This window comes from Poecilia formosa, unplaced genomic scaffold, assembly GCF_000485575.1.
Source record: "Poecilia formosa unplaced genomic scaffold, Poecilia_formosa-5.1.2 Scaffold273, whole genome shotgun sequence".
Taxonomy (NCBI): Eukaryota; Metazoa; Chordata; class Actinopteri; order Cyprinodontiformes; family Poeciliidae; genus Poecilia; species Poecilia formosa.
This window is the reverse complement of record NW_006800212.1, coordinates 333,196-349,553: the sequence shown is the minus strand read 5'-3', so window position 1 is coordinate 349,553 and position 16,358 is coordinate 333,196. Positions and strand designations below refer to the sequence as shown.

Below are 16,358 nucleotides of genomic sequence, written 5' to 3'. Positions count from 1 at the left end.
AATTTTATCTGACATGGCAACACAAAGTAGCACATAACTGTATAGTGAAAAGAACAACATGCATGCTTTTTCAGTATTTTCTGAAAAGAAAATGCTGAGAACTGTGGAGTGTATTTGTTTTGTTAAATTAAAACCAGTCAAACCAATAGTCTCCAGAAGAGTCCAACTCTTCCAAGTCTTTGCTATAAACCTAAGCTGTCAGGCTGGGCAAGGAGAACAGAAATACGGAGGGTCAGGAAAGCTGGTTAGCTTTGATGAGAAGATGAATAGAGCTAAATACAGGGCAATCCCAGAGAATAACCTGTTTAAGGCTGCAAGAGACTAATAACTGTTGCAGAGGTATGACTTTCCACAGGATGGCCTCTGTTAGCTAGAGTTACAGTGGTATGGTCTAGATCAAAGCAAAGTTATGTGATAGAATGGCCCAGTTAAAGTACAGACCTAAACCCAACTGAGAATAGGTAGTAAAACCTTGTTCACTGTCACTCTTCAGCTACCAAGGATGAGATGCTCTTCAGAAGAATGGACAAAGACTAGAGATTTTGGACCTGAAAATCCAACACAGACCCACCCTAAAAAACATGCAACTAATCTTGACTAATACAAAGTTGACCCACTATTAGTGGGTACTAATAGTTTCCTTTGTGCTGGTCACAGTAAATCTAAAAAAAAAAAAACACTTATGTTTGTATTTGTAGTGTGACAAAATGTAAAAAAAAACAAAACAACAACAACAACTTCTAAGGGTGCGTAGAGCATTGCAAGTCATCATTCATAAAACCTTTTGGGAGAGAGCAAATCCGTCTTCTGATTTACTGTGATAACTTTGCAATGAGCTAAAATTCTTCAGTCAAAGTAATGCTCTCACTGTTGATTCTCTAAAATGAAACAAAGTTCAAATTGTCACTGTCTTATAGAGGAGTGTTATTCCATTAACGGAGGATCAGTGAGTTTACTTGTCCAGTCTGTCTGGAAGCTCAAACGACTATCTAATTTTAGATCTCTAAGGGAGAGGGGAAACAAGTCAATGTGCAAAACATAAACTGAAAAGAGAGCTCTACTTTTCAAAGAAAAAACAAAAAAAACGTCATGTTATAACGGATGCATCGCAAACTGAATAGCAGGGAGTGAACAGAAGAGATAGGAAGCAGTGAGAAAGACCAGTTGCTTTTAAAAAGGAAAGAGATGAAGGGGAAGAATAACAGCGGGAACCACACTCCTCGTCTCTCTTTCTAAGAGCATTAACTCTGGAGTATTCTGGTGGTGACAGGAGTGTCAGGGTCAGATGGCTGCTCAGCCTGATTAGACCAGCTCACAGCAGATTCTCAGCCCAGCATACACGCTGTACTCCTGCAGGAGAAGAGAGCCACAAACGGGCACACACAGCACGATGCAGTGACTACAGAGCTGGCCAGAAAGGGCAGCAAGAAAGGGAGGAGGTTAATTTTCTAGTGGGTCACAGTTAGCTACAGGTGGTTGTAGAATTACTTCACCCCCCTTGCTTCTGGATGTCTCTCTTGTTCGTTGTGGAAAACTACTAAAAACGAGGTGACTGAAAGCCAGAAGAACTGAACAAAATCTGTGTTTGGAGGGGACACTGAGGACCTAAGTGGTAAGAGTAAACTCCTACAAATGTTGTTGCTGCTGTTTACATGTTGCCTGATGTGGTCAAATAACCAGAAGTAAAAAAATAATAATAAAAAAACACTCTAAAAGTTTGCTGTGGAGGTCTCAAATGAAATTAATTGAATATGTTGGTGCTTGCAGTGATTGCAATCAAAGAAGTTTGACAAATTCTCCAGAAGCAGCACGGAGGAGGAACACCAGAGTGCACAGCTCAGTGCCAGTTGTTGGCACCAAAAATTTGATGCGTCACATAATCAGTCACCGGTATAGATTGAGCTATAAATACAGCTGTAGGTATTTAGTGCAGGTTTACTATAACGGGGAGTCAGCTGATTGTAATGTCAGCACACTAACCTTTTTGCGGCTGCTGTTGCTTCAGGACTTTGTTTTATTTGACTTTTTGCCTCCGTTTTGGATTTTGCTGTTTAGCAGTCAGATAAGGTAAGACAGAAGCTCTCGACTTACTCTACCAGAGCACTTCTGCAGGCGTTAAACTGAAAATGAGCAAAGGTAAATGAGTTGTTAGAATTTATCTCATGTGTGCGGTGTGCTGCCATCACAGCAGGCCTGTTCAGATTACCATTTTCATTTAGCTTTAAATCAGAGCAACATCATGGATTCATAATGTTCATAACAAATATTCCTGATGGGGTTCCTTTGTTTTTCTTCTACACAAATGGCACAACAGCATAACTGCAAATTGGCTTTGCTGCTTTAAATGAACCTGAGTGAAAGTAAAAAGGGAATCTCTATCCTGATTATAAACAACGCCGGATAAATGACTAATTATAGACTGTCAACAGGCTCCTGGTAGAGTGAGTCTGTGTGTTGGGTGTTAGAGATGACCGCACCTTACCTCTGGGCTTTCGCCGATTGTTTTTCTAAGGATTTTCCGAAGAGAACAGAAGGTCACTTGTTGACTGGAATGAAAATGAAATGGATGGTTTTGAGTTAAGTTTTTTATTTTAATTTTAAAGAATTATTTATATATATATAAAAATACTAAGACATTTACAACAGACACAAATCCTGCTTGGACATAGCAGCAGGGAAAATGTAAATTTTCTTGTTGTTTGATAACAATAACAGAAACAAACACAACTGTGTCGAACAAACTGTTCATGACCAGAAAGATGGTAATAATAAAAAGAGCCAGTTGCTTCGTCAGAATGGCGTCAGTCATACGTTTTCAGCGAAATGTGTCATAATCTGCTGTGTCAAATGCTTCCAAATCATCATCAACATATTATTAATCAAAAAATTTAAAAACAATTATAGCAGAACATGCACCAACACATGCATAATCAGAAAAATACAGGAACCAAATGACATCTGAACATGCAAAAAACAGGATCAGAACATGAACACTGAAACTACAGAATGCAAAGTCCTTGTGTGGTAACACAGGACATATTGAAATGTTTCATAGCAATATTCTTAAAAATCCAGTTTCCAGAAAAACTCATCAACTTTAAAGAGTAAACTGTTTGGGTGAAAATATTACATGGTAATAAGAGATAAATTTGTTTGTCAGCTTTGTACAAATTTATCTCATTAATTCCTATTTTTGTGGAGGGTGCTGTAAGGAGCTTAGAGGGCTATTTTCCCATTTGTAACTAATTAGTAATCTCCATAGCTCTAAATTGTCCATCTACAAAGCTTTTTTTTTTTTTTTTTTTTTTAAACCTCAAATATTTGTATTTTTGTATTTTCTGTTTCAGAACCGTCGGTTGATGGCGTTTGTGCGGCAGAGTGGGGACTACTGCCACGCTCAACACATTTAGACGGTGCCTGGGACGATGCTGCGACATGCAGTCTTGGGGCCATGAACACTGAAAGAGCGCTATCATTTGCCTTATGAACTCACCAGCTAATGGGGTAGCAAGTGGAGATTCAGCACTGAAAGCTGAACCGAGAGAAAAGGACAGAAAGAGTGACTGAGAGAAACAAAAGAAAGCAAGCATCAGAGACAATCACAAGCATAAAAAGTAAGAGTGACACAGTGCAGACTACTGGACTATAGGACACAGGCATCAGATGGCATAACAATCTGGAAAACACATCCTGAGGACTGGTGAATATACATCGGTTAAAAAAAACAGGAAGGAGGTCCATAGTCATCTGGAGATTTAAGTTAAAGACACAGCTACACACTACTACAGTTGAAGCTAAAGGTGAGTCATATTTGGTCACATGATCTGGATAAAATGTTGTGATGCACCATTGCTTGAGCTCTTTATTACAACATCTACAAGATACTGTGAAGGTGGTTCTGCAGTAGCTGCTCTGTAGTTCATGATAATGCGAGACATTTTAATGGAACAGGTAAGACTATTTTGAAAGACATTTTAAATTACTATAATTTTATGTTCGAATACATCTGATATATGTACACAACTTAACTACTGGACTCAAGATATCTGACAGCAGTCCATTGTCAGTAAATGTGTGTTTTCTGTGAATGTATTATATCATCTCTTATTTACAGATTAATTATACTATCACAGATCCTGTTTACAAATACAAATTACAAGCAATAATTTGTATTTTTTGGAATGCTATGGGGAAGCTCATGCTAGATGAAGCCGGGCAAAGTTGCAACTTTACACAAGTTAGGTCAAAATCTTAAATTCAAATGTAAATTCATGCATTGTATTGTTTTTGACTTGAACTATCTGACATAACTAAGCAGAAACTATAGGTCCAATAAATTGCATCAACGATGATATTTTAAATCTTGACCAAAGGACGATGAGATTCTTTGTTTTAATACAAAAAAAAAATTAATTCACTTACACACAATGCAGTTCTTGTAAGTCTATTATGCTAAACTTTTGTTTTATTAATAAAGCATGAAAGAATCAGATTCATCTTGATTAATTTTATTTTCTACTCTATTTTAATCAGTGCCACTGTCAATATTTGTTTTAGGAACATCATATTTGACATAATAGCAATGACTAACTGTCTATTAGAAATATTGCAATATTTCATATTTACAGCTGACATACAGACATACAAGAAGAAAAATATTCACTAAAGAGTTGTTTGAAATTTTGAAAGACTGATTAAAAGTATGACTTTATGATACAAAGGATTTAAAACAATATATTTTAAATCCTTTGTACAGGAAAAAAGCCTCTTCATATTTGTAGTGGCTCAGATATCCTGTACACAGACACTATGCTGAAGGAAACGTTTACTTTGAGCCTTCTACTAACACATTCCTGCCACATTATGAAGGTCAGAGGTCTCCTTGCAGAGCCAAAGGTTAAACAAGCCACCATGAACCGTCCTGCTCCTGTGGAACTGTGCCACAAGAACATGAGATTCCTCATCACACACAACCCCACAGACAGCACACTCAACTCCTTCATAGAGGTGGGTGTGAACTCAGAGTGCCATACGGAAAATAATCTTGTTATTGTTCAAACCTACGTCAGTGTATGCACACAAATGATACTGAAGTCAGTTTGTCCTGCTCACAAACTATTAGTAAATCCCAGTTTTAAAGTATTTGAGCCCTAAGAAATTTCTAGCAATTTTTTTCTATTGTTGCTTTTATCCACATTTAAATGCTCATTTGACAATTTTTATATCCAGAAGTGATAAACAGGGTAAATGTATATATGCTGCCCTCTTTCAAATAGTGATTTATTTGCTTAAAGAAAAGCTGCACAAGCTAACCTGGCCCTCTGTACAAAAGTGACTGCCTGTAATTAACCACATATTTAGAAAAGTTCACCAGCTATGCTTTTTAAGGGAAAAAAACAAACTTAATTAGTACCTGTCAGACAATGTTAATCCACTCTGCCTGCTGGTGGTGGTCAGAAAGGCCAATGGCCAAAAACGTGCCACCATTAACTTGTGTAAATGTATGCATGAATGGGAATGATCAATGTCATAACCCTCCAGAAAAATGCTATATAAGTAATTTCATAAAAGACATCTAACAGTACCATATCATTCTCATGTTCATCTTCCAAATATTATTATACATAATAATATTATGCTCAAGAAAACTTTCAGCATAATGATGTGCATGATGAAGTTATCATCACACAGTTTGGAAATGGGTATAAAGCCATCGCTTACTCTTTGGAGCGCCAGCATACCCTAGTGTTTACATGTTTACATGTGTTTGCCAGTAGAGAGCTGGGATCGTGTGAAATGACAATTCACAGCATCTTGAACAAGTACAACATCTACAACTCTGCAGACCTTAGTTGCCTCATTTAAGTAAAATTCATGGTCAATGATGAGAAAGAGACTGACAAAAAACACCTGGTGATTACAAAAATTCTCAATACGTTTGGGAAAATATTAAAAAAATATTCACTAGGGAAATTGTGTGTCTTTACATCTGCCATGAAACTAACACAGCATTCCGGGGGGAAAAAAAAAGATCATACAAAGAGCCAAACATAATAACGGTACAATTAAATAAGCAGGCTTTTCTTACTGTTGCAAAAGCTGGACAAATTAACATAACTGATGGAACCATAAACACTGGTTTATATCTGAAAACGATGTGAAGCACACTTGCAAGTCAACCCTTAAATGACAAGGAAAAAACTGTTTTGCAGTAAAGTAGCCAAAGTCTGCACTTGTTAAAACCAAATCATTGAAATGCCCCAAAGCCCTATCATGGGACATAATTAATATCATTCTGCAGAGAACAGTCTGCCAAAATCCTCCCACAGCAATTTAAATTACTCTTCACAGTTATTGTAAAAACTTGATAACACTAATTATCAAGTTTGGGAGGCAATAACTTTTTCACACTGGACCAGGTTGGTTTGGATGTCTTGGCACTTCTCTGTTTTTTTTATATTTAACGTCTCATATTAATATTTGTCTAAGATCAAAAACTTGTTTTACAGCTACGTCTTTAGTTGCTTCACCACTGCTCTTTCCATGCTTTTCCTTCGCACAGGTCTTAAAAAGGTACGGAGTCACAACTGTGGTGCGTGTTTGCGACAGCACTTACGACAAAGCTCCTCTTGAGAAAGATGGGATCACTGTAGTGGTACGGACTCATCTTTTTTTCATTTGACACACTCTTCATTTACGCACCTAAACACAAAGATCCTGAGATTGTACTCCCTTTCAGGATTGGCCCTTTGATGACGGAGCCCCGCCCCCTAACAAGCTGGTTGATGATTGGCTGACTTTGTTGAAGAAGAAGTTTCAGGAGGATCCTGGGTGTTGTGTGGCTGTTCACTGTGTAGCTGGATTGGGAAGGTACAAGATCAAGGATGAAAGTAGCTCGACGAAAAATCAACATGAATTGACACGGTTGCAGCAGTGATTGTCTGTATATACATGCATGCAGGGCTCCTGTGCTGGTGGCTTTAGCGCTGATAGAAAGCGGGATGAAGTATGAGGATGCCATTCAGCTCATCAGGCAGTAAGTGTTAGATTATCTATAGTATTTAAAAATCAGAAATAGTTCTCACAATCTATTTAAGCTTGAATTTGAACAAATTATTATTGCTACGCTTTATATGAACTATTATCTATTAAACACCACCACCACACTCTATATAGGTTAAAATTATACAGAATATTCTTCTTCAGACCAAAATGCATTTTTAGCGTAATCAAATGATTACTCCAGCAATATTATTGTTTTAATATAACCTTCATCATAAAGAAACAGCCCTATTTACTCAGCCGGAGGAATAATATTTGTTCTGATATTAATCCAGCTTTATGTATTTATTTATTTTTTTTTCAAAAATGGTGGGGGGGAAACAGGTTTGTGCTTTTTGAAGAGACTAATAAGCAAAAGATTTTCAGTGTGTTTTCATACCAGCATTGCTGACCAAATGAACGCTGCTGACATCGGTAGCAAAGGTGCAACTTCTGAAACCGACTCAGAGAGAAACTGTTGGATATCCCACATTCTGACAGTTGGATTCAAGGAGTGCTGGCTGTTTGAGTGCACAGACCAAAACTGAATTTAAAAGATGTTATTTTGTAGAGTATCTATCATTAAGATAGACATGAGATGAAGAGTGCATTCAGTGGTTTTTAAAAGATATTTCCCCAGAAGAGAGGACCAGCACACAATTCCGGGTTTCATAATGATCGGTGTTAAAACACACACGCACGCACACACACACATTTGATACAGAAAAAATTATTTGATCTAAGTTTTTAAAATGTACTGGTAAAATTTAGCAGACAATTATTTAATATCTTCTGGTATTTCTTTATTGTAAAACGATCCACTGTCTCATTTGTTCAATGCAGGAAACGCAGAGGAGCCATCAACAGTAAACAGCTGACATACTTGGAGAAATATCGATCGAAACAGAGGCTTCGTTTCAAAGATCCTCACACGCACAAGAACAAGTGTTGCATCATGTGAAAAAGCACGTTCACACACAAACACGGAAAGACTACTTGCACCGCTCACGAATGTCTCAGGAATCCAGTTGTATAGGCCTTACAGTGACTACACTGCCTCGTCCTTCAAATGTTGCTGTTATTGCAAGTTTTCATTTTTCTTTTTACTGATTTCATATCTATTAATGAGTTGCTCCATTTTGTGGGTTACAGAGAATAAAAGTGGAAAAATAGGTGAAGAATATATATTATAAGTCAGGATGAAATGTTATAGGGTTTGGTAGCTGTAGACAATGCTGATAAGGACTTGGAGGAGCCTGATGACAGGTAAGGCATTAAGGCACATTGTTCATCTTTAGAGTTATTTTCTGTGTGGAGTGGAACAAATTTCATTGTATTTTTTTTTTTTTTGCTTTATGGCTGATGGTTGCTGCTTCACACCTAAACTTCTCTATGCAAACAAGGTGAAGAGTGCATTCAGTAGTTTGTCATTTGAATACAATCAGAGACAAACCTAAAATATTTTGCTCCGTTGAAACAAAAGACGTCCGTTATCTTCTTGGATATTTGATATTTGGTACTGGATCTTTTACACTTCCTTACACATATTTTGGTTGTGTTTACATCACTTGTGTTTTTCCTGAATTATGCTTGTGCGCCACTTTTTCAGACACTTTATATTTAACAAAGTCACTTTTGGTTGATCACACTGCATGCACTTTTTATATGTAATTAGTTTGTCCTTGACCTGAAGATCACTTTCTTCTCATCTTGAACAATAATATTTGATGAAACAAATAAGAGAAGGAAAAGCAAAAATATAAAACCAGATTATGTCATTATTGTTTATCTGATGTGTGTGCACAGTGTGATTTTGGTGCCTGAAGCTGTAGAAAATGTTGATGACTTTTAGGGCTGTCCTGAAGTGAAATTTTGATGTAACTGAATATAAAATAAACAAGAAAAGAATTAAACAACAAAAAGCTGTAAATGTCAGTATGTATTTTAATGTACATTTTTTGCAATGTATAATAAAGATTCTGTCAACAACTCTAATTTATTACCAATTCATCCTCTGTCACCTTTACACCTACTCCTGCACCATCACGATTGCTTTCTACCGAACAATAGGATGTAATAAGTCCAAATCATCATCCTGCCACTTCTTTGTTTTACATTTTTGTATTAAGTGACTATACTGATATGCTATGTTGGGTTTACTCCAAACATGATGCTCTGCATCTTGAATTAAACACTTAGTTTTTCACTGGACAAATAAACTTGCTTTAACGCTTATTTTCTCTATTTAAATGCGTTTTACATTGTGCAGTTGCAGTATTATCTTCCCGTCACTAAGGGGCGCTGTAAGGTTACCTGTCAGACAATCTGCTGCTTATGCTATTTACTTCCGCTGAGTGAAGAGCCTTGTGTCGCAGATTCGACAGATATTCGTGACTTTCTGGAGTATATGTACTTTTCAAATATTTATTTAGATGTTATACACTGCCATAACGTTTCTCATGCCAATGCATAATTAGTTTCCTTTTTGTTTTTGTCGGCGCTTGACAGAAAATGAATGGAGAAAAAGCAGGTAAGAATTTCAGTTGATTTCAACGCGAATATGTTGGTGGTGTCCTCATTTTGTTTCTGGTTACTATGGTATTTACATACAAGTAGCATTGCAAAAGTATTCATAACATTTATGTGACAATCATTTTGTCACAAGCTACAAACTTCACGGTATTGAATGTGCTTATTCTGTTATAGACGGCAGCCAAAATTGCGAAGTGGAATGAAAATTATGTGTATTTTCAAAGATTTATGCAAACAAAAGTGTCAAAAATGTGACATGTTTGTAATCGGCCACTTTTATTGTGTAATTTGATCTTTGTATAAACACAGCTCTTTAGTGAAGACCTCAGAGGTTTATAGAAACATTAGAGAAGAAAAAGCATCATAAAGAGCAACAGATAGATCAGGGACAAAGTTGTGAAGAGGTTTGAAGTGCACTTAAGATTAAAGAATATCCCTAAACCCAATAGAGTGTAACACTTAAAAAGGTAAACTATCACACTCTCCAACCAGTTGGAATGAACATGAGCCATTTTGCAAAGGAAAATCCATCTATCCATCCATCCATCCATCCATCCATCCATCCATCCATCCATCCATCCATTCATTTTATAACACCCTTGTCCCTAGTGGGGTCGGGAGGGTTGCTGGTGCCTATCAGGAAAATAAAAACAAAATTATCTATCTACATACACTCTCGGAGTGTATATCTGGTAGAGAAATATCATTGGAGCAGTGTGGGCTACTGACTCAAACACACAAAAGTCTATCTGTGTAAAAAAAAAAATAAAAAGAAGTAGCCCAACACCTAAAAATTACACTCTACTTTGCATTGATTTGCAACATAAAACATTAACTAGTATAATATATTATTATAACATTAAATATTAGTAAAACATATTAGAGTTTGTAGTTGCAACATGACAAAATGTGCAAAAGTTCAAGGGATATGAATACTTTTGGAAGATGCTGTACGGACCGATGTTTGTGTGTTGACCTCTGTAAACCCCATCTTGAAATTTTTCTGTTTCTGTCCCTCCAGCTGGCTCTGTGTTCATGTGTCGCCTGTGCAACCTGTTCTCGCCCAGTCACTCCCAGCTGCTGGCACATTGCTCCAAGAATCACCCCCAGTATGAGTCCCCAGACAGCATTATTACTGCACTGCAGCCGCTCATAACTGAGCCTGTGGAGAAGCTGTTAGGTAAAAGTACTATGGTGTTACGAGAATCTCGTGCAAGTTATCTCAACTAGTACTACTCCATTCACTCAATTAAGAATCAAGTACTATTATTTAACATAGAATATAGTTTTCAAACTGTTTTCTATTTATTGCATGAAGCCATGTATGAACTTGATGAAATACAAACAAAAATTAGAACAAAGAAAAAATGTTGTCATCCTGAAACACATCCTAAATTGGCATTGTTCTTTCTTTTTCCTTTTTACTGGCCGTTAGACAATCCGATTAAGCGAAAACGAGGAAGACCAAAAGGTTCTACAAAGAAGTTACAGGGGGACTTGATGGACCAGACCACTGTTGCTGCTCAAAGTGCAGAAGAAAATCTGAAAGGAAAAGAATCGAATAATAAGAATAATGGACAGCAACAGTGTGGTTTAGTCAAAGATGGTAATGTTTCCATTTACATATAACCCATAATTCTGTCATTTTGGTCTTCAGGGTAACTACATTTTGCCCAGATAGCATTTAAATATGCAACAGATGGTGCTCTTAATGCTTCTTGTTGTCTTTCTTCTATAAAGGTGAAAGTCAGGATGGGGCTTTAGGGCGTGAATGCAGAATCTGCCATCGCACATTCAGCAACAAACGACAAATCCTCAAACATATCTGCCTTAGACAGGAAGATGAAGAGGACGATGTCCAACAGCATGGTAAAGATAGAGGGGACAGATGGCAGTAGCCCAGCAGTATAAACAGTCTACTGTGAAAGTCTACTGTTTTCACTGCTTTTCTGTAGAAGTAGAAACTTTACTGTTGCTAGACTAATTTGGAGGTAACTGTTGAGATGCATTTTTGAATGAATGATTATTTACTGTCCAAATATCCCACAACTGTTGGGAAGAAAAATAATACCTCATGAGAATTGGATTTTAAGTTGTAACAACTAACAGATGAAGCCTTGTTAGGAATTACTTCAGGTGCAGAAGAAGATGTTGGTTCCAGAGGAACAGATTCAAACCAAACAAAACAAAAACCAACAAGATCTGGACTAAAAAGACAGAAAGGTGAGTGTATTATTTCAAGGGGTGCATTTTGTAGTTATTTATTACCAAAGGAAACTCTAAAAAAATTTTTCTCTACATTTAGATACCAGCAGCTCTAATCTCACAAGCGTCAACCGAGTTTGCAGCGAAAGAGGAAAAACAACTGGACAGAAAAAAACTCTGATTAATGTTGTTCTGACAGAAGACAAAATACTTCCAGGTTAGGCTAGTTTTACTAGTTTTATATTTTAGCTACAAATGTTATTTTTAGAAGCAAAGTAATGTTTCTTTGAATTCAGCAGGTGTCTGCAAAATGGTGACAGTAGAAAATACTTCAGCAGAAAGAGAGTCTTCAGCTACTCAAGGTCAACATCAGGTAAGCAAAATTTTAGTTTGCAATATTAAAGGGTAATTTCCGCAAAATTATAAAATTATTACTAGTTTTGTTAATTATCTCGCAGTGACAGTTTGTGCTATGGGTGGTTAAGACTCACTGCCCAGAGTAACACAGTCTAGGGGGCGCCACACGCACAGAAAAAAAAAGAGTTAATTATCATATATTGTTGTTCCTTAATTAACCTGGTCTTTATTTCATCATATATTGCTAAAAGGTCAAAATATGTAATGAAGAAATACAAAACAGAGGGTCCCAACAAGGTGTCATTCATTTCTTTGTAGTGTTTTTTAATGTTAATGTTGTTGTTTTAAAGTAACATTAGCTTTTCTTTGTTACTTTTCAGAAAATAATTTATGTTGTCGCGATTGTTCAGATGAGTTAAAAGCTTTTGACAGCACCCAGATATCTGTGTTCATTAAAAATCTGCAGTGTATTCTGAGTTGTACCGTTTTCTATGAAAAATTAAATTTTTCTATCAAGTTTTAAAAAACAAATTACTTTCATCAGTAATTGATGTTTTTTTAATTGAATGTCTAATCAGCTTCTTGCAAGTGGAGGTACAGCCTGTGAAAATAACCAGACACCACAAGAGGAGCTAAGGTGAAGAGAAATCTCTGTTTTCTTTTATTTTGGATGTAAAGCATGATTTGGAATTATAAACATTAGAAAAACAAACTTAAGCAATTTATGATTCAGAAAAAAAATTAGTATTTGTAGCAATGCGAAACATTATAGTTTTCATAAGCAGATGTGATGTTGCTTGTTCTCCTCACAGCTCTAATCTGAAGTCAGGAACAACTGCTTCAACCAGCAAAGGATTCCAGGAATATTCCATCAAGCAAGATGCTGCCAAGTAATATATAGTATACTGTCAATATCTGTCAAAAGCAATTTTATTAATTTTTTTTTAAAGTTAAATCAATCAATTTTGCACAAAATTACAGTTTGCCTTGTAAAACAAAGTTATTTGTATGTTAAAAAAAAATATTTTCATTGCTTTATAAAACCAGTTACAAAGCTGACAACACTATTCCTCCAAAGGCAGCAACAATGAAATGAGTTGACGTGTGCAAAAATATATATTCTGTTTCTTTGTTCTAGTTTACCCCAGAGCAAGCTGAAGATCTTTGCCTGTGAGTTTTGCAATAAGATCTTTAAGTTCAGACATTCATTGGTCGCCCATCTCAGGACACACACCAAGGAAAAACCTTTTCAGTGTCCACACTGTGACTACGCCTCAGCCATCAAAGGTAACTCGCCGAGTTAGTGGAAGGAGGTAGGAACAGTTCAGTATTTAAGAAAAAAAGAAGAAAATGTTAAGTTGTGTGGATTTTGTATTTTAAAGCTAACCTGAATGTTCACCTGAGGAAGCACACAGGAGAGAAGTTCAGCTGTGATCACTGTGCCTTCAGCTGCCTCAGCCCAGGACACCTAAAGGTGGCGCTATCGTTACGCTTTGCAAAATTAGGACAATTTCAGTCATCTCAGTGTTAAGGTTACATGTAATTGTAATAAAACATTTTGTTGATGCTTTAGCACTTCCTAACTTTATGTTTATTATCTGTGTCTGTTTTTTTGATAAGGTTATCTTAATTTCTTAGGTTGAAACGGTTGTTATTAACTTCCTGTTGATAAATGGGCCTCTGCACTTCTGCTAATGCAGGTTCATATAGAGAGAGTCCATCTGAAGATGAAGCAGCACTGCAGCTTTTGTGAGAAAAAGTACTCTGACGTGAAGAACTTGTTGAAACACATGGAGACACGGCACAACCTGAAAGACTCTGCTGTCCTCCAGACCTACCAGCAACTAAGGTGTGATCCTTCATAGAGGTTAATTACCTGTAATATTGAGACAGAACATCATGGGCATAAATTTCACAATAACGTAAGGCTTTAACAAATATTTGCAAAATATAGCAGGTGTATTTTCTTTCTCACACATCTGCACCTTCTGCAGGTTAAAGACTCGTCAGGGTCTCCGGCAGCTCCTGTACCACTGCCCCACCTGTAATCGACGCTTTAAGAACCAGCAGGAGCGAGAGCGCCACCTGCTGATCCATGGGCCTCAGCCACCCTTTGCCTGTCTGCTCTGTGACCACACTGCAACCAAGATGGTCGCCCTCACCGCACATGTCAGGAAGCACCTCTTCTTGTACGTGTGCAGTGTGTGCAGCAAAAAACTGGTCAGCTCGCAGAGGTTGAGGGGTCACCTGGAGGAGAGTCATCCTGAGCTGGACATGGAGCAGACCTTCATCAACTGCATCAACATCAGCTACTATCTGATTCTGCCTGAAGGAGGAGGAGGAAGTGAGGTGGCCGGGGGAAAAGAGAGGGAAGCAACTTTCAAGGAAGGTGAGAACGCCGGGACGAAGGTAGAAGGCAACAAAGGTCCTGGTGGAGATGAAGAGGAACTGAGAAATGATGGGAAGCAACAGCAGGAGGAAGAACAAACCCAATCTGTGCAGATGATGGAAGAAGAGAAAGGAAAAGAAGACAGACTGAGCATAGGTGGAGCTCAGAAAGATTCCCAGGATAAATCCAATGAGGAAGCAGTTGAGGAGAAATTACTTAATTCATCTGCATGTGTTTCTGCTGCTGACGCTCATGCAGAAAAAAACGATTCGTCTTCATCACCCGATGGCGTCCACAGCTCATCTCTGAAAGACAGGACTCAAGAAAACACACAACCAGATGTCGTGAACTCATCTGCAGTCAGCAGCACAGCCTCATCTTCATCATCAGGAGTTTCCAACTCTTCAGATTTACCCGGTGAAACACAGTCATCTTCAGCTTCCCAGGTAGAAAGCAGCCAAACTTCACCTACAGAGAAGGTACATTTAGAGATAATGTAGCATCCTGAAATATAATGGAACCATGACTTTGTTTCACTACTTTGGTTTACAGTTTAAGTTTTAATGGCTGCACTGTTGTTCAGATTATTTAAAAGATATTTTTTTTCAATCAACTCTGTAGCTTGATTTTTTTTTTTTTTTCTTACACAAGACCAGAAAAAATCCCAGTTGTACAGACACTTAGTTTGTTTTGGGAATCTTTTAATTATTTTGATTTACATAATATGATACTATTTCTGTACTGAGGAATGGGGGAAATAAACTATGCAATGTATTATTTAACAAAACCAGTTATGTAAAGCTTGGAACTGAACCTAGAAGAAGAGAACAAAATGAGACTAAAGAAAAATAATAAAAATAGATGTCTGTTTATCAAATATAAGATCTTCTGCAACACTGTTCAGAAACATCCTCCCACTGAGGAAACATGCAGTGAACAGAGATTTTACAATGATTTATCCTAAATCATCCTAAATCATAATCAACAAATAATCTCTATAAAATTCGACTAGGCTTTCACCAGTTTATTTAGTCCTGCTCGTTTTGATCTTAAAGTTTTTCTCTTTGCTTCCTGTTGTTTTTCTGTCAGAGCGCCTTCGAGCAGGTGTTTTCGTCTCTGCAGAAAACCCGCCTCGATATGGAGACCTATCAGAGGCTCAGGAAAATCTACGGAGACCTTGAATGTCAATATTGTGGTGAGATAATAGTGGTTATGTTTTACTGTTTTTCTTTTTCACCATTTCTTTTTTCTTTTTTTTTTAATTATTTTGTATTGTGGAACCAGCTGCTTCAATCCCATGTACTCTCCCTCATAGGTAAGCTGTTCTGGTACAAGGTTCATTACAACGTCCACGTCCGCACACACACCAAGGAGCACTTGCATTACTGCTCAAAGTGCAGCTACTCTTCCATCACCAAGAGCTCACTGAAGCGGCACCAGATCCAGAAGCACAGTGGGCTGCTGCTGCCTTGTTCGAGTCCTGGCTGCAAATACTCCACACCTGACAAATACAAACTGCAAGCACATATGAGGACTCAACATGAACAGGTAACCAGTCAGAGTCAGAGGAGATCTGTTGTATTATGCAAAAAATGTCTGATGGAGGTTCAACTTCTAGCATAACCCCAATCACTCATTTAGTTGTATCTACGGTAGGACCAAAATATGTTCTTTGAATGGCCAAGTCAAAATTCAGATGTAAATCCTATTGAGAATCTACGGGAAGACATTAAAGCTGATGTTTACAGATATGCTTTGCTGATATAAATTTGTTATAAAAGTATTACTGATTGCACTTTAAAAATGAGGTAACCTTATGTTATTAAAGGTAAAG

The 16,358-nt window shown here is 37.3% G+C and overlaps 2 protein-coding genes across 8 annotated transcripts in view; both read left to right on the top strand.

Moving 5' to 3' along the window:
- The first annotated feature begins 1,248 nt into the window (after window positions 1-1,248).
- LOC103151176 (protein tyrosine phosphatase type IVA 3) lies at window positions 1,249-9,036 on the top strand. Of its 3 annotated transcripts, none has more exons than XM_007571075.2 (7): window positions 1,249-1,612; window positions 3,348-3,800; window positions 4,889-5,007; window positions 6,563-6,655; window positions 6,740-6,870; window positions 6,962-7,036; window positions 7,885-9,036. In XM_007571075.2, exons 3-7 carry the CDS (start codon window positions 4,912-4,914, stop codon window positions 8,000-8,002), a joined length of 513 nt encoding a protein of 170 aa, XP_007571137.1. In that variant the 5' UTR covers window positions 1,249-1,612; window positions 3,348-3,800; window positions 4,889-4,911; the 3' UTR covers window positions 8,003-9,036. The 3 variants fall into 3 exon arrangements, with proteins under 3 accessions (XP_007571137.1, XP_007571136.1, XP_007571138.1); XM_007571074.2 differs by having other exon boundaries at window positions 1,251-1,612; window positions 4,870-5,007; XM_007571076.2 differs by lacking the exon at window positions 1,249-1,612 and adding an exon at window positions 1,957-2,067 and having other exon boundaries at window positions 4,870-5,007.
- Window positions 9,037-9,364: 328 nt separating this feature from the next.
- The window catches only part of zfat (zinc finger and AT hook domain containing), an 11,046-nt gene continuing 4,052 nt past the window's right edge, over window positions 9,365-16,358 (top strand). Inside the window, exons 1-15 of one of the 5 annotated variants that reach the window (XM_016681231.1) lie at window positions 9,365-9,571; window positions 10,595-10,753; window positions 11,009-11,179; window positions 11,314-11,442; window positions 11,683-11,796; window positions 11,879-11,995; window positions 12,075-12,151; window positions 12,714-12,772; window positions 12,948-13,025; window positions 13,274-13,422; window positions 13,518-13,609; window positions 13,836-13,984; window positions 14,130-14,970; window positions 15,614-15,719; window positions 15,840-16,072. In XM_016681231.1, the coding sequence (XP_016536717.1) occupies window positions 9,553-9,571; window positions 10,595-10,753; window positions 11,009-11,179; window positions 11,314-11,442; window positions 11,683-11,796; window positions 11,879-11,995; window positions 12,075-12,151; window positions 12,714-12,772; window positions 12,948-13,025; window positions 13,274-13,422; window positions 13,518-13,609; window positions 13,836-13,984; window positions 14,130-14,970; window positions 15,614-15,719; window positions 15,840-16,072 (2,493 nt within the window). In that variant the 5' untranslated portion in view covers window positions 9,365-9,552. Of the gene's footprint in view, window positions 9,572-10,594; window positions 10,754-11,008; window positions 11,180-11,313; window positions 11,443-11,682; window positions 11,797-11,878; window positions 11,996-12,074; window positions 12,152-12,713; window positions 12,773-12,947; window positions 13,026-13,273; window positions 13,423-13,517; window positions 13,610-13,835; window positions 13,985-14,129; window positions 15,004-15,613; window positions 15,720-15,839; window positions 16,073-16,358 lie in introns of all 5 variants that reach the window. The other 4 variants (XM_016681230.1, XM_016681229.1, XM_016681228.1 and 1 more) reach the window with 4 other exon arrangements.